This window comes from Trachemys scripta, chromosome 6 (genome assembly GCF_013100865.1).
Source record: "Trachemys scripta elegans isolate TJP31775 chromosome 6, CAS_Tse_1.0, whole genome shotgun sequence".
In the NCBI taxonomy this organism is placed as follows: Eukaryota; Metazoa; Chordata; order Testudines; family Emydidae; genus Trachemys; species Trachemys scripta.
This window is the reverse complement of record NC_048303.1, coordinates 45,899,372-45,921,441: the sequence shown is the minus strand read 5'-3', so window position 1 is coordinate 45,921,441 and position 22,070 is coordinate 45,899,372. Positions and strand designations below refer to the sequence as shown.

At 42.6% G+C, this 22,070-nt stretch overlaps 1 protein-coding gene across 1 annotated transcript in view; it reads left to right on the top strand.

Annotated features, from left to right (window-relative positions):
* Positions 1–22,070, top strand: part of TNPO1 (transportin 1) — a gene marked incomplete in the record, with an annotated part of 160,002 nt that overhangs the window by 125,963 nt on the left and 11,969 nt on the right. The window contains 4 exon segments of the mRNA XM_034774657.1: positions 197–292; positions 8,825–8,900; positions 9,735–9,834; positions 14,705–14,779. Of these exon segments, the coding sequence (XP_034630548.1) occupies positions 197–292; positions 8,825–8,900; positions 9,735–9,834; positions 14,705–14,779 (347 nt within the window).

Here is a 22,070-nt window from a genome sequence, read left to right as displayed (position 1 = left end):
GAATTGATGATATATATTTTTTTTTGAGAATGCATGTTTACAATATAAAATGTTTAAAGATTTCTTTTTTGTTCAGTTAAATGGCAAATGAAAATTTTGATGGAGTGTTAGTCTAAAGAATATACACACGGATCTATTTTGATTGATTATTTTAATAGTCGTTTTCTTCTGAATTTTTGTTTTTTGGCTATTTTAGGTATAGAGATGCAGCCTTATATTCCTATGGTGTTGCACCAGCTTGTAGAAATCATTAACAGACCCAACACACCAAAGACGTTGTTAGAGAACACAGGTACCCTATAACTGAAATGTTTGTGGTGAAAGGAATTATGTAGTGTTGTCTCAGAGGTCAAAAATCACCCACAGCCTTTAAAAATTGCTTAGAGAAACCAAACCAGAACTGATACATTTACCGCGTGTATAAGCAAAAACAGCTCTGTTTTGCAGAAGTTTTTACAAGTCTCAGTGCTGCAGTGAACCAACTGTCATATATTTAGGTTCTTATGGTTGTTGCTTTTAAAACCCTTTTTATAAAATTGATCGCTTTGTTAGCCCTGAAAGAATTGGAGGTCTTCCTTTACACTAGTTTAGGTGCATATCATATGTAGATGCATGCATACATAATGTGTCTAACTTTGAAAAACTTGAAAACATAATTGGCATATGTGAAAATAGCAGAGGAAAATGAAGATTTGGAATTAACAAAAACAAACCGAAAAAATCCAACAGGTGCACCAAATATTGGAGAGAAATCAGTTTGTAGTAATTGCACTAAAAAAATCTTGATCTCTAGCGGTAACGGTACTACAATCAAATTAAAGTGTAAAAATAAAGTGTATAATGTAGTTTGTAGTGCCTAACTTTTTATTAAAAATTATGAAAACTACTCCAGTGATAGCATGCACATTTTATATTCTGGCCAATGACAGTGGCCTTCATATTGGGAGCTACTAGCAAGTGTCTTATTAAACATGCACTCCTGAGGCTTGTTTCTTTTGCATTTTTAGAGAGCATGTTCTGGTATAAAGAGCACCTTCCATACTCTAGAAAAGCTAAATTAATTATGATTTAACGAGTTTCATTTTAGTTAATCGACATTTTCTTAGTAATTGAGTGTCCTTTCAAATTTTTTGCAGTTACTCATTGTTTTCCTTTTGGTGAGGAAACCATAGTTCTTCGAGTAGTGTCCCTATATGTATTCCACTTCTGGTGCGCATGTGCTCCACACGCCTTTGATCCGAGATTTTCACTAGCAGTGTCTGTTTGGTCTACATATATGCTGCTGATAGCCTCATGCCCAGTACCGAGGCTACATCAGGTTGTGCAGGAGAACTGCCCTCAGTTTCTTCTCAACCACCTTGGCCTGAGATGGAGTTTATTATGTCTGCATTTTGTGTGCCTCGGCTGCTTGCTGAGTTTTTTGTACTTAGTTTATTTAGCTTAGTTTGTTAGTAGTAGTAGTAATAGTTAATTACTGGTTATTGAAAGATTGTTTTATTTCCTCTGAGGAAATCCTCTCTGTGAAGGGTGTGCCTGTTCACAGGTGTTTAAGCGCTGCCTCGTGTGGAGAGGCTATCCCAGTCAGCGATGGACAGTCTAACTGCATTCACTGCCTGAGAGAGAGAGTTGCATCCCACAGAAGTGTAACTCCTGTTTAGCCATGGGACATGGGAGAACTGGGAAATCAAGTTGTGACTGTTAACGATGGAGTGCTCCCTTCACCTGGGTTCGGAGCCAGGTCAGGAGATCCCCTTTGTACATCAGTCCCTGGGGTCTCTAGCAGCCCTTTGACCTCAGCGCAGTACTCTTACAAAGGGGAAAGCCTTGAAGATCTCCTCTAAGGATCCTGAGAAGAGGCGTTCTAATTCCCCTTCTAAGGTATCCATCTCAGAAAGTGCTCACTCTCCGACCAGGTCAGCAGCCATGCTTGGTACTGTAGTGGCAAAAGGCTCTTCTGGTACCAGCAAGGTGGGAAAATCCTGCAGCTCTAAGAGTAAACATGGCTCTGAGAAGGAGTTATTGTCTAGTGGAGATGGTCAGAGCAAACACACAGAAGATCAGTACTATTGGACTGAACACCTCCCAGTACCCTTATTGAGCTCCTTGGTACCATTTAAGTCTAAACCTCCATTTATATCAGCGCTACCTGTTAAGTGCTCAAAACCATTGGTACCTTCCTGCAGGGACAGGCGTACTGGTCTGTCAGTACCACAATTATATACTGGAAGACTTTAGGTAGCTGAAGGGCTTATTAGTGACTGCTTGAACCAGTGTGTCTGTTGGTGACAGGTACTGAGCATCTCTCTACTGAAAACCTCTGTCTCCGAACCTTTATACATTCCCTAGTAGACTATCATAGACTATCAGGGTTGGAAGTGACCTCAGGAGGTAATCTAGTCCAACCCCCTGCTCAAAGCAGGATCAATCCCCAGACAGATTTTTGCCCCGGATCCCTAAATGGGCCCATCAAGGAGTGAACTCACAACCTTGGGTTTACCAGGCCAGTGCTCAAACCACTGAGCTATCCCTCAGTACTGTCCCCTCTCTTTAGTCCGAGCTCTCCCATTAGAGGAGGAAGAGGATGATAATGGAGATCTCCTTTCCGTATCATCAATCTCTGTTAGGCGTACTTCTATGTACCAATATACAAACCCCCCTTTCTCAAAGAGACAGGGAAGATGTCCGGGAACCTCATCATTCCTGGTGGGAACAACTCTGGATGCAACCTCACTGGCCATATTGGGGTCCCTGGGCATTTTATCGCTGGCAAGTCTCCAGAGCTCCACTCCACTCCTCTCCTCTCGGGATGATAGGGAGACTCAAACATCTACTCCCCAACAATAGGAGGAAATGTTCAAGGATCAAGAGAAGGGCGGATAAAGAAGCTATCTCCCAGGCTGCCATCTGATCATCTTCAGAGGAGGGGGCATTACCACCTCAGCCTAAAACTATTGCCAATGATATTTTTTGCAGTTTCGAGACCTCATTAAATGGGTGGCAGACTCTCTACAGATACTTTTTGAGGAAATCAAAGAATCCCAACACAAGCTGTTGGATATTTTTCACTCTGCGACATCAGCCAGAGTTGCCCTTCCTATCAGCGAGGCTCTGCTGGAACCTGAAAATACCATTTGCAAACCTTTGCTACAGTAACACCCACGTGTAAGAGAGACTATTTTAAAAGTATTGTTTTTTCTCACCAAGGACTCTGAGTGACTAGTTTCTTATCCTCCAGCCAGCTCTGTGATGGTTGAAATGGTGATCAAACTGGGCAAACACGGGTATAAATCCACCCCATATGACCAGAAGGACCTGGACCTTCTGGGAAGAAAATCGTACCCACTGGCAACCCTGCAGTTCTGCACTGCAAAATATCAGGTACTGATGGCCAAGTGCAACTTCACAAATTATGCAAAATTTAGCTCCTTTATTCCACACTTTCCTTCGGACTAAAGAGAACAATTTCAGCCTACCATTGCTAAAGGATAATTACTAGCCATGTAAAAAGTGTCAGTTTTGTGAGGATGGTCGAGGGTTCGGACCCTCCCTTCTCTTTAACCTGTGAGAGGCAATGATTTGCCCACCTCCCCCCATTTGAGGACTAACCGCCATTTCTGACAAGCAGGAGAGTATATCATCTTGGACAAATGGGAGCTGAAAGTAATATAGGGCTACACCATCCTTATTACCTTTCTCTCTCCTCTTCAGGGACCCTTCCCATCCGTTCCTACTAAGACAGGAGATTAAACTCCCTTCTTCGTTCAGGAGCGACAGAGCCAGTCCTTGCTCAGCTTTGGGGAAGGGACTTGTACTCAACGTACTTCCTTGTGCAAAGAAAATAGGAGGACAGAGGCCAATCTTAGATCATTTTAAGTACAGGTACTCCTGTTTGGGGTCTCCTCAGCTCAGAGAGTGTTTGTTTTCAAAAGTTCTCCCAGTGGTGACTTCCTGCTTGTGTCATGAGGCAATCATAGTATTTGACTGGTTGCTCAAGGGACGGTCTACCAAGAAGTGTTGTCAGCCCCTTGGAAAGCACTTTCTCTGTTCTTGGACTTTGGGTCACATGGGGAAAATCTAGACTGACTCCTTTTCAGAATACACAATTTATAGGAGGTATCATCCCTGGATTTCTTGGCATCCAGGGCCTTCCTTCTCATGGACAGATTCACGACACTATCAAACTTTGTCAGAACTATTCAAGGGAGCCCCCAGATTTCAGTCAGAAGCTCTCTTGAACTTCTAGGTCACATGATGGTTTGCATTTTTGTGACTGAGTGTGAGATTAAACCTTGGCTGTTTCCAGGGGCGGCCCAGATCAGTTTACTTGCCAGAGACAGCCTAGTCAAACAAGTGTAAGTTCCTCAACAGGTAAAACGCTCCTTAGATTGATGGATAGTTCCTCACAGTGTAGGGGCGGGAATCCCCTGCCTCCAACCGATGCCAATGGTTAACCGTAACCATGGATGCATCTCTGTTAAGATAGGCATGTGTGCGCCTTGGTGCTGTAATGGTACAGAACAGATGGTCACCCCAAGAATCTACCCTCTGTATCAAGCTGTTGGAGCTCAGAATGGTCAGAAATACCTATCTTCATTTTCTGCCTCTCATCAGACACAGGCCTATCCAAGTCATGACTGACCACGTGGACTGCTTGTTTGATACCAATTGGCTGGGAGGAGTAAGATCCCCTTCCTTCTGTGCAGAAGCAATAAGGTTATGGAAATGGTGTATAAAATGTTGCATACAAATTTCATCAATATATTTCCAGGGTAGGAAAAGTGTCAGAGCCAATGCTCTGAGCAGGCTTTTCCCCCCAAGACTAAGAATGGGAGCTGGATTCCTAGTTCTTGTCAGCATATTTCAGACTTGTGGATTTCCAGAGGTGGACCTCATTGCCACACCTACAAACAAAAATGCCATCTTTTCAGTTCAAAGATGGGGTAGGAGGAGGGGAAAGGTTAGGTTACAATTCCTTGGGGAGAGCCTTCCTTCTCACTTGGATGAGGAAGCTGTTTTATTATTTCCCCTACCACCTCTGATTCTCAAAGTGGTGAACAAAATCAGACCGGATAAGACCAGAATTATCCTAATAGCTCTGGTATGGTTGAGGCAGGCATGGTTTCCTTACCTGTTTCGCCTAGCTCTTTGTTCAGTGATAAATTTTTCAATCACTCCCCAGCATCTCTCCCAGGGCTCCAGTTGACTGCTGCATCTCCAGCTGAGCATTCTCTGACTCAAAGGCATGGCTCCTTGATAGTTTGCAGGGTTAGTAGGTCTGGTGAGCAGAGGTATAAGAGATATTAAATAGTAGGTTCTACCAGAAATATTTACCTTCAAAAGTGGAGATGATTTAGTCGCTTGTATGAATTCCAGAATGCTGTCCCTGAATCCGCCTCACTTCTGCTTGTTCTGGAAGATCTGCTGCAACTAAAGAAAACAGGCCCATCACTTAGTTCTGTTTTTTTGCGCTGCCTTTTCAGACCATTGTTTAGGGGTTCTCATTGTTTGCTCACCTTACAACCATTAGGTTCATGAAAGGTCTGGGTAATCTCTTACCACTGGTGAAAGTCCCCACCCCAGTTTGGGACCATAATTTGGTTCTTAAGCCTCATGAAATCTCCTTGTGAACTGATGGTAACCTGCTTGTTACTGCATTTGTCCATGAAAACAGCCTTCTTAGTGGCTATTACATCAACCTGCAGAGTCTGAGAGATGGAGGCCTTAATAGCAGACCCTCTGTTCATAGTATCCTACCAGGGCAAAGTTTCCTTAGAACCACACTCTAGGTTTCTCCTAAAGCGTCCTCTGAATCAGATCATTTACCTACCAGTTTTCTTTCCAAAACCACATTATTCCAACCTGGAGACCACCTTCCATACTCTAAATGTCAGGAGGATGTTCGTCTTCTATCTAGATAGGACTAAATAATTTCATACGTCTCCTAGGCTGTTCCGTCTTGTTTACAGAAAGATCCAAAGCTTCTGCTGTTTGTGCTCAAGGATGTCAAAATGGATTTTGGGATGTATTATAGCTTGTTACAGTGCTCACTTGACAAGGTCAGAATCTACATCTGTGGCTCTACTTAACGTTCTGGTATCTGAGATCTGTGGAGCTGCTACATGATCTTCAGTATATACCTTCTCCAGGCACTACGCCTTAGTCGGTGCCTCTAGATCTGATGCAGCAATTGGCAGTGAAGTTCCTTTGTGCTGAACTCTATTCCAAAGCTTATCCCTCCTCATAGGGATTCTGCTCAGGAATTTCCCAAAGTGAAACACCCATAAGGACACTACTCAAGAAAAAAGTGATTACTCACCCTGTGTGATAACTGTAGTTCTTTGAGATTTGTTGTCCTCTGTGTGTTAGACTACCCGCCCTCCTTCCACTTGCTTCAGTTTCTCCTAAGACTCAGTGGTGGTGAAGGAATTGAGGGTGTTTTGCCTGCTCAGATTGATGTAGCCTTGGTGCAGGGCACGTGGCTGTCAGCAGCGCATGTGTGGGTGGAATGGACACTGCTAATGAAAATCTATCAATGGCACGTGAGGTGCATGCACAGCTCAAGTGGAATACCCATAGGGACACGCACCTTGAACTAGTTGCTGTACAGGGTGAAGTAACCTCCTTCTTAGACAAACATCACAAGCTGATGTCATTGACATTGATGTCACCAGTAAAGGACTGCACTGTACCATGAGAGGTTAAAAAGAGAGAAATTGGAAGTGTTTTAGTTTGTGTGTCATCTGCAGTATTTTGGGAAACTAAATGTTTAAAATGTAGTGTTTTCAAAATTAGTGTGGAAGGTGAACTTTAAGAAGAATTAGCTGGTTGTTTGGCATGTTATAGATACTGCTTTTATTTAAGAAACCATTTTAGAGCAGCTATGTAAATTAGACTGCCAGATGGTAATATCGACAAGTGAATTCTGTTTTTCTTATTAATTGATCTAGTAATTGACATGCGTCCAGTGCTCAAGTGCTTGCCTCTATTACTGTTGCAGATATTATAGAAGCATCCAAACACTGATTTTGTTGTTGTTTACTCTTTAATAGTTAACGTAAATGTAGATATGCAACTGCAAATAAATGTTGAATGTGGTGTACTTACAAGAAGTTTGATGTAGGATATCACCCTATATATTGTGAGTTCTAGAATATTTTTTATGTTTACCCTAATCTTTAGCATAGCAAGCAAATGCTACCAAAATATTTACATTTTCCTGGTGTGTTTTTGTATTACTGTGATTTTTGTCTAACTTTTTCTCCTGTAACAATATAACTAAGACACACTCAGTAAAAAATCATTGCATAGGAAGTGGATAGGTGGCACAATGTTCAGCCTCCACAAAAAATACTTCTCCTTATATAGGCTTCTGCAGTATAGAAGATTAAATGGAGTTTATCAAATGTGGCTTAAAAAAAAATCTTGTAATATAAACATTTAACTGCCTATCTTCCTGATTATAAAAATGCTGCTAAGGTTATGTATGTATATTAAAATTGACACTGCTGTGAGGCTACACTTAAAATTAATTGGGCTGAAAATGTTGCATGCCATGGATATTGCAGATACGGAAAACAGAAGTATTATGTGACCAATATGCTTTAATATAATTGGTCATATGACCAAAGTGAATTTCAGAAAGCTAGCATATCCTACACCAAACTTGACTGGAGAGAGCATCACCTGCTTTATTGCATGTTTCATGGGAGTGCTCACAAATGCCTGTTTTAGAGTGTTGCATAGTATGTCTCTTGAACATAGGTTTCCTTTCTCTGCTTCATATGAATCTGCTGGATTTTAGTATTATTCATGTAGTTTGCTTCAAGTAATCTTTAAACATTATTCCCTACCCTCTCCTTTTTCTGAAAGATTAATCTTCTGTGAGTTGAGTGAACACCAATAAAGCATTCTTGTGTGATCACCTTACCTTTCAGTCTGCCCCTTACAATAAAAGCAGTACGCTATCTATTTAGTCAGATACACAAATGGAATAAACTTCTTTTTGTGCTAACAACTTTATGCCAGAAGTCAGATTCTCCCAAGAGAAATTCTATTGCATTCAGTAGATGTGATTTAAAGTGCCTATTTCACTATGATAAATTCTATAGATATTAATGAGCTATTTACCTGCTGAGAGTTAATTTAGAAAAAAAATTGTTGCTAAAAATCATGAAGAAATTGTATATATGAAGTCTTTAGCAAGATAAGTGATTGTATATTAATATTTTAGTTGTAGACAAAAGAGCATATTCAAAGTAACCATATTCTTGGTTTAATTTTAACATTGTAATCTAATGCAAACTTTAATTTTGAAATTCAAATAGTGCGAGCATAAAACAAAGTAACTCTTAAATTACTTATAGTATATTCAGCTGATATTATAAATTGAAAATGCTTAGTGCCTTTGTATCAAGAACATTAGAAATAATACCTGTGAGGAGCTAGTTTATCACTGACTTCTAAATAATAAGATTGCAGAGCTAAATATGAAGAGGGCAAAGTCAATATCTCTGTTCAAATAGCCTTTGGAATTTAAATTGTTTTTGGTGTTCTCTCATTTACTTAATTCCTTTTTTTTTGGTTTTTTTTTTGGTTTTGTTTTTTTAAACCCCCAAGAGTATACCATATATGTTGCTGCCCCTTATTTTAGGGGGTGGTAATAAACAGCACTAGTGAAATCTTATGTTTATTATCATACACAGATTCTGTTGGTTTCTGTTTCTGAGTTATTTGTTGTTTTTTCTTTATTTTTTCTCCTTCCCCCTCATTTGCTCATGTCTTGGTTGGCGTTTGGTGGTGTATAACCGTGATTGCGTTACCTTAGCAATAACAATTGGTCGTCTTGGTTACGTTTGTCCTCAAGAGGTGGCCCCCATGCTACAGCAGTTTATAAGACCCTGGTGTGTATTATTCAATCTTTTTTTTTAATTCATTTTTCTTCACTTTCTTTCTTTCTTCTCTCTATCTCACTTTTAGATATATTTTCAGTTGGTTACAAAATCACAATCCTTAATCATTGCCAACCATGTGACTAATCTTGTCCTATCAGGTTTGTGAGTTTTTAGTAGCACCGTCATGTACATTTTATGTTGTGGCTAACGACTAATTGATGCATGGGATAAGATTGTCACATGCTTGCTGTGTTAATAAGCTTGATTATGAAAGCATTTTAAAATCCATCAGAATGATAATATGATGCATGCAAGTACTGTAAAAGTTAAACTATGCATTACATTACTTTAAAAAAATTCAGTCTGAGACTTGAATTGCTGTAACGAATACATGTTTATAGATTTGTTATGTATGAAATAGTTTGCTTGCTTCTGTAAAAGTTAAATAACTGTTCTGTAAGTGGTATCTGATATACTTCATACTGTGGCAGTATAGTCTGTTTTTCTTATAATAGCTCTTATCAGTACTGTGGATAAACATTTTAGTGGTATTTAATGGAATACAGGTCACTTTTTAGAAATCATAATTGTACATGGTGCAGCATTTAAAATTCAGAATTCTACAAAATGTAGAAGTTTCATCATATCTAACTTCTGAAGCTAAATGCAGATAAATTGCACATGAAAAGAGACTCTGAAATCTTTATTTGAAGTGTTTTGAAAACTATTCTAGGAATATCTCCTCAGTGTGACTCTTACTCCATCAAATACTGTCAAACTAGTTAATTAAATTAAATAACAACTGATTCTGTTGCCTAATAGCCTGGTTCTCCAATTTACTAGGTGTACCTCTCTGCGGAACATAAGGGACAATGAGGAAAAGGATTCTGCTTTCCGTGGGATTTGTACCATGATCACAGTCAATCCTAGTGGAGTAGTCCAAGTAAGATATTTGCATAGACATTTGATTTTTGTTCTGACAGGCTCATCCTAAAATTGAGTCGCAATAACAGTTAAAGCTTAATTTGAATGCTGTAAAAGAAGTTAAGCACATATTAGTGCAATTGGTAGTAACTGTTAAAGAACAATAGGTGGTGTAAAGTGGTGTATCTCCATTGATTTCAAGAGGATTAAACCATTTACATCAGCTGAGGATCTGACTCAGTTTGGTTTTTTTCCTCCTGTGGTTACTCTAATTGAAATGGAAATATTGAAGACACAGAGTTAATTTTAGATATTTTATTGCACTCCTTGCCAAAAAGTAATATGTTCACAAAGTGGTTGTATCATATCGCAGCTGTTTTCTTGTCCAATTAAAAATATTATTTTCTTTCTAAATCTCAACATCACTTCAAAGTGTTCAAACCATAACTTAAAGTTCAAAAGATGTAAACTTATTTCAAACTAACTTAACCAAAAATGTACTTTGTACAAATGGAAAAATAATGCATGTCTATGTAACTATTCAAAAATGTTATTGTTAGTCTGTACATCCTGAAACTGTACTGTCTTGACAAAAATTAGTCTTTCTTTCAATCATTCATTTCAGTCTCTCGTTAATTTCTCTTCAAAACAGCTTCAAAATCTGAAAAGATGACAGTTGACGAATGTAATTGTATAATAGTGTATATATATATGCAAAATATATTTGAAATATAACGTGTCTAATGTGAACTAGTGACTTCAGACACCAATTAAATGTTAACATAAATTGCATGGTGTGTCACATCTTTGCAGGGCTTGTTCCCTTTAAGAATGATTGTTTGGTATGCTTAATTTTATAATCGTGAGTCTACAGTATTCACTTCAGATCTCTATTTTGTTTCGGGCATAAAGAACATAGTAACATATCTAATAAATGACTGCCTCTACCCACCATATTTTAAAGGTATTCTACAATGATCAAAAATGATTCTTTTAACATTTTTGTTTTTACTAAGTTTTGTCGTGGTTTCAGTATCTCAGCAACGACATTGCTGGTTATACTATAATTACTATTTCAGATAAAAAATCAATTTTGTTGCTGGTTCATTTCTTTTAATTTGCAGTGTTAGAATATCTTTTAATTACTCTGCAGTTTTTCGTTAATCACACTTCATCCTAGTGTTCCTTTTATTTAGAAGGTGCATAATGTGTGGGTTAGAGTAAAAGACTGAGAGTCAGACCTGGAGTGTATTCTGATTCTGACAGATCTCTTGTGTGCTGTTCAAGGAGCTTAATCTCTGTGTTTTAGATTCCTCCTTTGTCAAATGGGGGTAATATTTGCCATACCTGCCTCAGGGTATGTTCTGTGAGGTTTAATTTGTGTTAAGTGCTTCCAGATCTTCTGATAGAAAACATTGCATTATGTTGTGTTGTTTTGTAACCTTTATAGTGCAGCATAAAGGTTTTATTGGCTTACGTTTGCTATGACTGTAATTTGCAAGTACTGAAGTCATGAATGAGTTCCACAGATCATCATAAATCAGTGCCAACAGAATCTATAATGCATTCAGTTAGCCTCACATTTTACAGAAAAACCTTCTAGAAAGGTCTGAATTGAAAAAATGTTATGGATGCATTTTAATCTCTCTCTGTGCCTCTAAAGCCAAGTTAGCTAAGTAGTAGATCAAAATATACAGATTTCATGTTAGGAGATGTTATATTACAGAAACCTTTAAAGTAGCACTTTAAAATGCATATTGGCATGACTTTTAAATCTCAATTTGTCCTCTTCCAGGGCTAGAAACAAAGGCTGTGATTCAAAAAAGTTGATATATAAGCACCTAAGGAACTGGCCAGATTTTCAAACATGCTGAGCACCCAGCATCTTCCTTTGACTTCAGTGGAACCTGCTAGGTGCTCAGGTACCATAAGTGACTTTATGAAAATGTGCACAGAAGAACCTAAATGCTGAGTCTTTCAGATGGGACTTAAGCACTTTTTAAAAAAATTTCTTATAATCTTGGTGAGGGACAACTTCCAGTTTACCAGCAGGGTGATATACCATTATTAGCCAATATGATTTGCAAGACCACTGCTCCTTAAAACTAACCTGTCAAGGGTCTAAGACTGTTTCCTTTGCTGTTCCTTATTCTATTGTAACCTTTTGCTGGGCGGATGAGGGGTTACACATTTCTCTTAAGGTAGCTGTTTGAAAGCTGCGCAGAGTTGAGTAGGTGTAGTGGACAGAGTACAGGTGAGGCAGCAAAAGATCCATGATAAACTTCATTTACTATATGAATATCATCACTTTTTTGGTAGAACAAATGGAAAAATTTTAGTCAAAGCAGTTTTCTGTTGGAAAATGCAGTTTTGATTAAATTGAAATTTTTGGCTAACTTGTATCTATTTAAAAAAAAAAAAAATTGGAAAAGCCTTGAAAGTAAAAACACCCTTTTTGACACTTTAGGAACAAAGATTTTGGGGGTATTTCGGTTTGGAAATTACTTTGTTTTACTTTCATATTAAAAATTCAAATGTATAGAAAGAAAATGTTTCTATTGACCTGAAACAGAAAAATTTCAGAATTTCATTTTGGAAAAAAAACCTCTGAAATTTTGGCTTTTTATCCCATCTGAGGCCTTTTTTCTCCAGAATCTTGAAAATTTTTGTGGGATAGAAAATCTGTTTTTTCCAATCAGTTCTGCTTTTTTGGATGCACGTAACTATATCAAACACACTTTTAAAGGAATTTATTTTAATCACAGCTAATCAGGGTCAGTAAAATCTTTTAAGGATAATGAAATTTCATTTAGTTTAATCCCTTGTGATGAATGCAGGACTGAGACTTTAGTGAAGACTGGTACATGATAAGTTAATGATACTCTGGAAAAAGTTTGTAGTCTTGTTTTTTACGTACATCATAAATAAGGCTGATTGTCATGGAGGTCGTGGAAGTTAGGGGGAGAGGGATAGCTTAGTGGTTTGAGCATTGGCCTGCTAACCCCAGGGTTGAGAATTCAATCCTTGAAGGGGCCATTTAGGGATCTGGGGCAAAAATCTGTCTGGGGCTTGGTCCTGCTTCAAGCAGGGGGTTGGACTAGATGACCCCCTGAGGTCCCTTCCAACTCTGATATTCTATGAGTCCATGACTTCCAGCGATCTCTGCGACATTGGGGACACTGCAGCGGCCCAGCCTCCGCTGGTGGCGGGGAACTCTCCCGCAGCTGCTGGGCCCTCTGCAACTGAGCAGCCGCCTCTGGTGACCCCTGAGTTGCCCAGCCGCTGCTGCACGCTTCCTCCCCCTTCCCCCAGCTCCCACTTACTGGCAGCAGAGGGACCCCAGAGCTGCTCAGCAGCCATGGGTGGGGGGGTTCTCCTACAGCTCCCCAGCCATCGCTCAGTCACTGCAAGCAACTCCTCACCCCCGCAACTCCCAACCACCGGCAGCAGAGGGTCTCCAGAACTGCTCAGCCACTGGGCAATGCAGCTCCCAGCCGCGGTGGGAGGTGGGGGGCAGGGTGCTGGACCCTCCTCCCTCCTCATTTTGTCATGGATGTTTTTAGTAACAGTCAGGGACAAGTTACGGGTTCCGTGATTTTTTTTCTTTATTGCCTGTGACCTGCCCCTGACTGTTATTAAAAATATCCATGACAAAATCGTAGCCTTAGTCATAAACCATTTCTGAAAGACAACCTACTTTTACATTTTTGCTGCAGAAGATTTATAGAGAGATCTGTTTTAGTCATTATCTGATAGATGGTTGGGTATACAGTAAATTAAATATAAAAACTTTGGGTGATGAAATTTTTGTAGTTGTAGCCTGTCAGTCATGTGAGTTGGATGGAATCTAAAGTCCACTGAAGCAAAATTTTGGGAATTGAAGGGGAAGGGCACTCAGGAGAACATTGTTACAAGCAGCTGGAAGAAAAGGCTAAGAAAAGGCAAATTTATTGTTAAACTTTTAAAATGCTAATTTTTCACTTTTAGTCTTCGATCTATACTGACATTGATTTACCCTATGGATTATAAATGGAATCTGTAGTTATTTACCATATAACTATAATAATTGATCTGGAATTTGAGGCCTGACATGAAAATTTACTAAGTTGCCTGGCTGTTCCATTTTGGCTCCTTCACTTCATTCCACTTTTGCCTTATTCTCTACATCTCTCCTGCCCTCCATTGTGCTTCGTTAATTGTGATTTTTGAAGACTCATATTAACACAGAGTTTCAAAAGAGGTGAAGGGGGAAAAAAAAGTTTTCTTTATTTAACATTTTTATATAGATATTCCTGAAATGTCAGATGTACATTTTAACTTAACGTGAAAGGGAATACGGTTTAATGGCTGGGCAGAGGAATAACCTACCAGAGCAGATGAACCCAGGATGCATGATTTGCGGGGGGGGGGGGAGGTTGGATTATGACACTTGTGGGTTAGAAAAACTTAATTTGGGCTCTATTGACTTTACCCTGGCTCTCCTGAGAGGAGTACTGCAGCCTTGGAGGGGGTGGGAGGTGTTTTGAGCAAGGGGAGATGTATTATATCTGTAAGTTTGCAGTAGTCTGTCTTTTCTCTGAAAGATTTCCCTGCTCTTTGGTTCTTTCCAGTGCAGTGCATTTAGTTGGGCAAGTGTATCTGGGAAAAATTTACCCAGTTAGCTCTTTTAATAGAGGCATTCAATCTTAAGGGCTTTCATACTGCACCTTATACAAATACTATACTCACTTGAAAATAAATCTGAAATATAATAGAAGCATGTGTGGATTGAAGTTGAGGTTCCTGCAACATTTACAAATTAAGAAATCAGTGTTATTGATTTCCTTAATTTATGAATTGGAATGATGCAAATATGGAGTTTCTAACTTATGTAATGTTTAATCTTATAGGACTTTATATTTTTTTGTGATGCTGTTGCATCGTGGATTAGCCCAAAAGATGATCTCCGAGACATGTTCTGTAAGGTAATGTTTCTAATTTAATAGAAAATGTAAAGCCTACCTTTTATGGCTCCTTCACTTCTCTTCTGACTCTCTCTCCACTCCTTTCCCTGTCCCTCATACCTTTTTACTTTGGTTTATTGTGTTTATGGAGAAAAAAGAAAATTACCGAGTTCCAATATGAGAGTCTTAATGTATGAGTTTGGATTTTAGATAAAACCTCGCCAAAGGAAAAACTTGTGAATAGATTTTTTTAAAAAATATATGTACACTTGTAAATATTTCAAATTTGCAATTTTAGCAGTGTTGAAAGTTTGTTTACTGAGGGGGCAGAACAAACTTTAAAGATGCTTAAAGGTCATGCCCAGTAGAATTTGGCTATGTATGGAAGAACCAATATTTGTATAATACAATAAACTATCAAACTTTTAAACTTAACTTAAAAACTATTTTTAATTACAGAAAATGAGATTCTTTTGCCTAAAAATATACAACTACTTTTTTTATTTTGTATGGTTAGAGGGAGGAGAAAAAAGGTTTCCAGTTTTTGTTAACTCTGCTTAACCTGACTTAAAATTATCTTGTATAAACAAGATAATCTTGTCTTTCGTACTGTTGAAAAGCCTTACAAGCTTTCTTTAATAATACTTTTGGGCCACTTTAAGAGTTTGTCAGCTGCAGTTTGTCCTGGGCAAAGTGGGCTTCAGGGATTAACAAATTTGTTTTTGTTTACATTTAATTTTTCAGCATCAAACAATTAACTTCTGCATTTCCTGGTAATGCAATCTAAAATGCCTTGGGTTAGTTGCATGTCATGTTAGGGTTAGGTAGAAAAGCCTATCAAATTGTGCTTTTTCTTACGAGGTCTGATTTTTTTTCTAAGAGACTTTTGTAGTTTAGAGTGAATCACAAAAGCAGGTGCCTATTTCTTTAAGTTTATAAAGGATAAAAGAAAAGAAAAAGGAGTAAGAAAACATTTTATCCTACTGTTTGTGGGTCTGTCAAGAAGGGCTGTCTTAAATACTTGTCATTTCTTCAACCCTCAGCCTCCAATAGCTTTGAATAATATCTCAAGCAGATACCTATGAAACAAGTCTTTTGTTTTTGTTTTTTACTGATTTCCCAGATAGACATAATGCTACTCCCTCAGCTCCTTTGCAATGTTGTGCCCTCCCATTTGTTTTATAATAAGCTTCATGTTCTTCTTCGAGTAATTGCTCATGTGTAGGTGTGTGTGCTTGCCACGTGCACCGGTGCTGGAAGTTTTTCCCCTAGCAGTACCCGTAGGGGGAGAGCGCCCCCCGCGACCCCTGGAGTGGCGCCTGCCTGGCGCGGTATAAGGGGAGCTGCATGCTCCCCCCACCGTCAGTTCCTTCTTGTCGCCAGTGAAGGTGCGTCGGAACTGCTCAGCTTCAACCTTGCTGCAGCTTGTCCCCAGAACTGTTCATTCAGTAGTACCTGTAGTCAGTTAGTTTTCAGTGAAGTTTAGTTAGTGAGCCTGGGCCGGGGCATGCCCCATGCCCTGGGATTTAAGTCGTGCGGCTCCTGTAGGTGTTCTATGCCAAGGAGTGACCCACACACAGACTGTCTGCGCTGCTTGGGAGAAACCCATATCAGCGGAAGATATAAGATCTGCAAGTTGTTCAAGACCCGGACTAAAAAAGAAAGGGACATTAGGTCCGGGCCATTCTGATAGTCGGCGCTGGCCCTGACCCCGGCACGCCGCTCTGATCCGGTACCCAGCACTGCAGTGTTGGTGTGCAGAGACCCTCCGGCACCCTCAACTAGTCAGCACTGCTCCCCTTCCACAGAGCATTCCAAGAGGACAGGAAAGACTCTCTCTTTGCAATGGCACTGAGGGAAGTCTGGGACAGACTAGACCCATGTCGGGTAGTCCTTGGTTCCCATTGGGCCCGAGGCCTCCGACTCATGCGGAACGGAGTAGCCCGGCCCATTCGGAGTAGGCCTTTCCGGATGTCCAAGTGCAATCTATGCCAGAAGCTCTCCAGGTGGCTAAGGACGTCATGTCTGTGCCGGGAGAGCTGCCGATGCCGGCCCCATGCTCCAGAGGCAAACCGCCGCTGGGATCACCGTAGTCACTGCCGGCCCGGTACCGGTCTCGGTCACGGGAACATTCCTGACACCGCTCACCACCCAGTGACTGTTCAGGGCTCAGTCCATGTGGATCGCCCTCAACGCCAGCCAGACTGTCTGGATGCCATCCGATCGGGACCCCCAGCACTGCTAGTCTTCATGGAGCGAGCCCAGATGGGACCGTGGCGGATGTTGCCAACGGTCCTCGCCTCGAAGGCATGACCGTCAACGCCATTCCCGCTCGGAATCCTGCTCAGTCTCTGCCAAGGCACCGTAGCTCCAGGCGTTGATCGTCAGCTCCTTGCTGTCGCGGGGCCGCTCGTCGAGATCGCTCATGGAGCAGCCAGTACTGTCGGTGCCATTCACTTGCCTCGAGCTCGCGGTCCTGTGGTCGATGTAGATCCCGGCACTGCCGCCACTCCCAGTCCGGAGGCAGTAGCATGTCGTACGCCAGCCCGACCTCCACTCACATTTGCCCGTCTACAGGCCAGGCTAGCCAGCCTGATTGGCTGGCCCTGCTGATGCCTCAGCAAGTCCAATGGCACTGTGCGTTGTGGCTGGCCTAGTGGTACCAGTGGGCACTGTGGCCTCCGGCGCAGCCCCCGGTGGGGGTTCGCTCGGTGGCCAGGGCATCAGAAGCACCCTAGACTGCCAAGAAAAGAGTCGACGGGCCCCGCTTCCTCGGTGCTGTGCCCGGAGTCTGAACAGGTGGTGGATCCTCCAGTGCTGGCAGACACCCAAAGCACCACACCAGCCTCCTCGCCCTGTCCGGAAGAGCTGATTGCGGCCCCGCCCCCCTCCGTCCCACAGGAGGACTACCGGGCCCATCAAGACTTACTAAAAAGGGTGGCAGCGAGCCTCCATCTCCAGGCTGAGGAAATGGAAGAGCCCTCAGACTCCCTGTTCAATATGTTGTTCCCCTCGGCACTGGGCAGGGTGGCCTTGCTGCTCCATGAAGGGGTGGCGAAAATTTCAAATGCCCTGTGGCAAACACCAGCCTCGTTGGTTCCCATCTCTAAGAAGGTGGAGCGCAAGTACTTCGTACCCACTAAGGGGCACGAGTAGCTGTATACCCACCCGGCGCCCAACTCCTTGGTGGTCGAGTCGGTCAACCACAGGGAGCGACATGAGCAGCCATCCCCGACCCCAAAGAACAAAGACTCTTGGAGGCTGGATGCTTTCGGGAGAAAAATTTATTCGTCGTCAAGCTTCTAGCTGAGAGTAGCAAACCATCAGGCTCTCCTTGGTGGCTACAAGTTTAATCTCTGGGGATCCCTCCCCAAGTTCGAGGACTTCCTCCGGGAGCGCGATAGAAAGGAGTTTAAGGCGCTCGGGGAGGAAGGGGCAGCTGCTGCAAGGGCGTCTCTGCAGGCCACTTTGGATGCAGCGGACACAGCCGCACGGTCCATGGCCTTGGCGGTGTCTGAGACGGGCGTCCTGGCTTCTACTCTGTTATCCCACAAAGCGCAGTCGTCAATGCAGGATCTCCCTTTTGATCGGAAGGCGCTGTTTGCGGAGGAAACAGACACATGGCTGCACGGCATGAAAGACTCCCGTACGACCCTCCAGACCCTGGGCCTCTATGTCCCCGCTCTGGCAAAACCCAAGTTCAAGCTACAGCAGGCTCCCACCCAGGCCTCTCTCCCGAAATACGAGGCCTCCCATAAGAGGCAATGGGACTTTAAGAAATACCTGCAAAGATAATACCGGCCTGCCCCCTAGCCTGGGTCCTCTAAGGGCAAGTAGGTGGGTAAAAGGTGGTTTTGATGGGATGCTTGGGGGTACCCTGCCAGTTTTCAGCAGGGATCCACTCCCAATAAAGCTCCCTTTTTCCAATTGATTGTGTGCGTTCCTCCCGGAATGGTCGCGGCTCACCTCGGACCGTTGGGTCCTCAACACCATCTTCGAGGTTATATCCTCCAGTTTACCTCCTACCCGTCCAACCACCCCCCGCCCCCATCCCTCTTGGGGGACCCATCGCATGATGCTCTGCTCGAGCAGGAGGTCAGGAGGCTCCTGGAACTAGGAGCGATAGAAGCGGTGCCCAAGGAGTTCCTGGGCAAGAGATAGTACTCATAGTATTTCCTTATCCCGAAGGCCAAAGCAGGGCTCAGACCCATACTGGACCTGCGAGGTCTGAACCAGTACTTGGTAAAACTCAAGTTTCATATGGTTTCCCTGGCCTCCATCATCCCCTCCCTGGATCCTGGGGATCGGTACACAGCCCTTGATCTACAGGACACGTACTCCATATCCACAAAATTCGAGGGGCACAGGCGCTTCCTCCATTTTGTGGTGGAACAGAATCACTACCAATTCATGGTCCTCCAGTTTGGTCTGTCTACTGCCCCCATGGTCTTTACAAAGTGAATGTCAGTAGTAGCGTCCTACCTCAGGTGCTGGGGGGTACAGATATTCCCCTATCAGGAAGACTGGCTGGTCAAGGGCACCTCCTGGTCGCAGGTGAGGGATCATCTGGCACTCCTGTCCACAGGCATCGCCCTGGGCCTGTTAGTAAACAACACCAAGTCCACGTTAGTCCTGGTCCAACACATAGCGTTTATTGGGGCGCTCCTGGACGCAATGTCAGCCAGGACCCCTCTCCCCCCAGACAGGTTCGAGACCCTGAAAGGACTCATCGACTCGATCGTCAGGTTCCCGGCGACAACAGCCAGGTCCTGCCTACCTCTGCTAGGTCACATGTCATTATGCACATATGTGGTTCGCCACGCCAGGCTCAGGATGAGGCCCCTACAACTCTGGCTGGCCTCACAATTCTCCCAAGCCACGGACAGGTTGGACAAGGTCCTCACCATGCCAAATTCGGTGACCGCCTCCCTACGGTGGTGGTCCACACCGAGCAACATGCTCCAAGAGGTCTCTTTGAACCATGCCCTTGATAACAGGTGATCCAAGTTCCTTTTACATAAGATTGCCAGGGTTTTTAGAACTCTTCTGAGAGAGCATCTATTTCCTTCCAGGAGTAGGAAAGAAAAGATGTTTTCCCTGTATACAGAGCTGAGATAAATAACTAAGGCTTACCTTGAGCATACTAATCCTTCTCAAAGCTATTAATAGACTTTTTGTGTACCCTATAGAGTCCTGCATGTTAGGAGCTTCAGCTAATGACTTGAAGTGTTCTGTTGCATCCATTGAGTAGAGAGGAAAGTACCTCCCACCAAAGAAGAAAAAAATCCTGTGACGTTGGAATCTCTTTAAGAGCAGATATGAGCTGGTGATCAAGTGTATCTCAACCATTGTATCTATGGACCTGCTGCACCAAGACTTTAAGTTCCTGGGTGGCATATCTGGAAAAATGGATCCAGGGATGCCATGAGAAAGAGTTTGGGATTAATTGGATTTCCTGTACACTTCAGTTATTACTGTCTTCTGCTTACCTTACCAAAAAATGTAGTAGGATCACAGTTCATCTCACTTGAAGGCAAAAAAGGGTATTGTACCTATTCCCCCACCAGGACACTGTCTTCAGAGAACCTAGACAAAGAAATCTGAAACATCCCTTCCAGAAAGCAGGATAGATAGAAGATACTTTTCAGACTGTACCATTTCTTTTTTCCTTTTTTTCTTTTTCCAAACTAGTTTCAAATCAGCCTCTTAAAGATGGGATAAAACCCGGAGCCCTCATGGAAGACGGAGGGAAATCTTCTCATACCAGAAAAGCAGCCTGGGGAGAAGAATCTGTCACTTTTTTTGGTTTGATTTAAAATGATTGCAGATAACCAGTGGCGTCCATATGGTACCATCCAGAATTTCCTGATGCCTCCTGGAACATAGAGTCAAATTGGCAGAGGATATGCTTTTAGCAGCACAATATCTGGAAAAGTGCATGCCACCAAAAACTGTACCAAGAGGAGAAACTTGGAAGTGTCCTTTCTCTGCAGTACCCAAAGAGATTTGGGGTATTTTACTGATCGTCTCTCAAGTGGGTATTTTTAAGATGTCAAGATAGAAGTCTGAACTATGAAAGCCACGGTGGAGTTAGTTGATTTGTGTCTAATGATTTGAACCTATACCTACAAGTACCTTTGGCTGAAATTCTTTTTCTGGCAAGCTGGGGTTAATTATGTTGCTCCAGGGATGTCTCAACTGGGAACTCTGGAGTCTTGTTGCCAATATTTTAGTTGATTGATCAGTCACCTGTGTAGGAAGGAGGAATGTGGACTAGCTTGCAGAAATTCTATTTGAGAGAGAAGCAATGACTTTTTAGTTAAGTCTGTTTTCAGTTAAGGCCACTGTGTCCCTTTGGTCTCCGCCTTTACCTAGTTTGTGGCACCCTCTGGTGCTTCTGAACTAGCTGCTGTTCCTGATGAAGAATTTCCAAGCCAGGCATCCTTTTATGTCCTCCAGTTTAGTGTCCCTGAGGGCTTGTCTACATGTAAGGCAGCGGAGCTACACCAGTAGCGCTTAGTGAAGACACTACCTATGATGGGAGAAACCCTTCTGTCGACATAGCACTGTCTACTCCACGGGTTAGGTCGGTAAACCACGTTGTTCAGGTGGTTATACCGACATACGTTGGTATTGCAGACCAAGCCTGAGTTTTCTAAACCCTTTCCTTATTATAATTTCTGCAAGGAGGGTTCAGTGAGTCTGTGTTTCTGGTCTTTTGACACTTATGTGCTACTAAATCTTTCATGATAGGAAAAGAGTCCTTAAAATTATTTTCTTTCCAGAGTTTCCTTTTGAGTTCCCCTTACTTAATACACCTCTACCTCGATATAAAGCTGTCCTCGGGAGCTAAAAAATCTTACCATGTTATAGGTGAAACCGTGTTATCTCGGACTTGCTTTGATCCACCGGAGCGTGCAGCCCCGCCCCCCTGGAGCGCAGCTTTACCGCATTACATCCGAATTTGTGTTATATTGGGTCGCGTTATATCGGGGTAGAGGTGTAGATAACGACTCATTTTTTCTTCTCTCTTGCAATAGCTGAGTACCTCTGGAATGCTCTAGGCCAGTGTTTCCCAAACTTGGGACACGGCTTGTTTAGGGAAAGCGCCTGGCGGGCCGGGCCGGTTTGTTTACCTGCCGCGTCCGCAGGTCCGGCCGATCGCGGCTCCCACTGGCCGCGGTTCGCGGCTCCAGGCCAATGGGAGCTGCTGGAAGCGGTGGCCAGTACGTCCCTCGGCCCATACCGCTTCCAGCAGCTCCCATTGGCCTGGAGCCGCGAACCGCGGCCAGTGGGAGCCGCGATCGGCCGG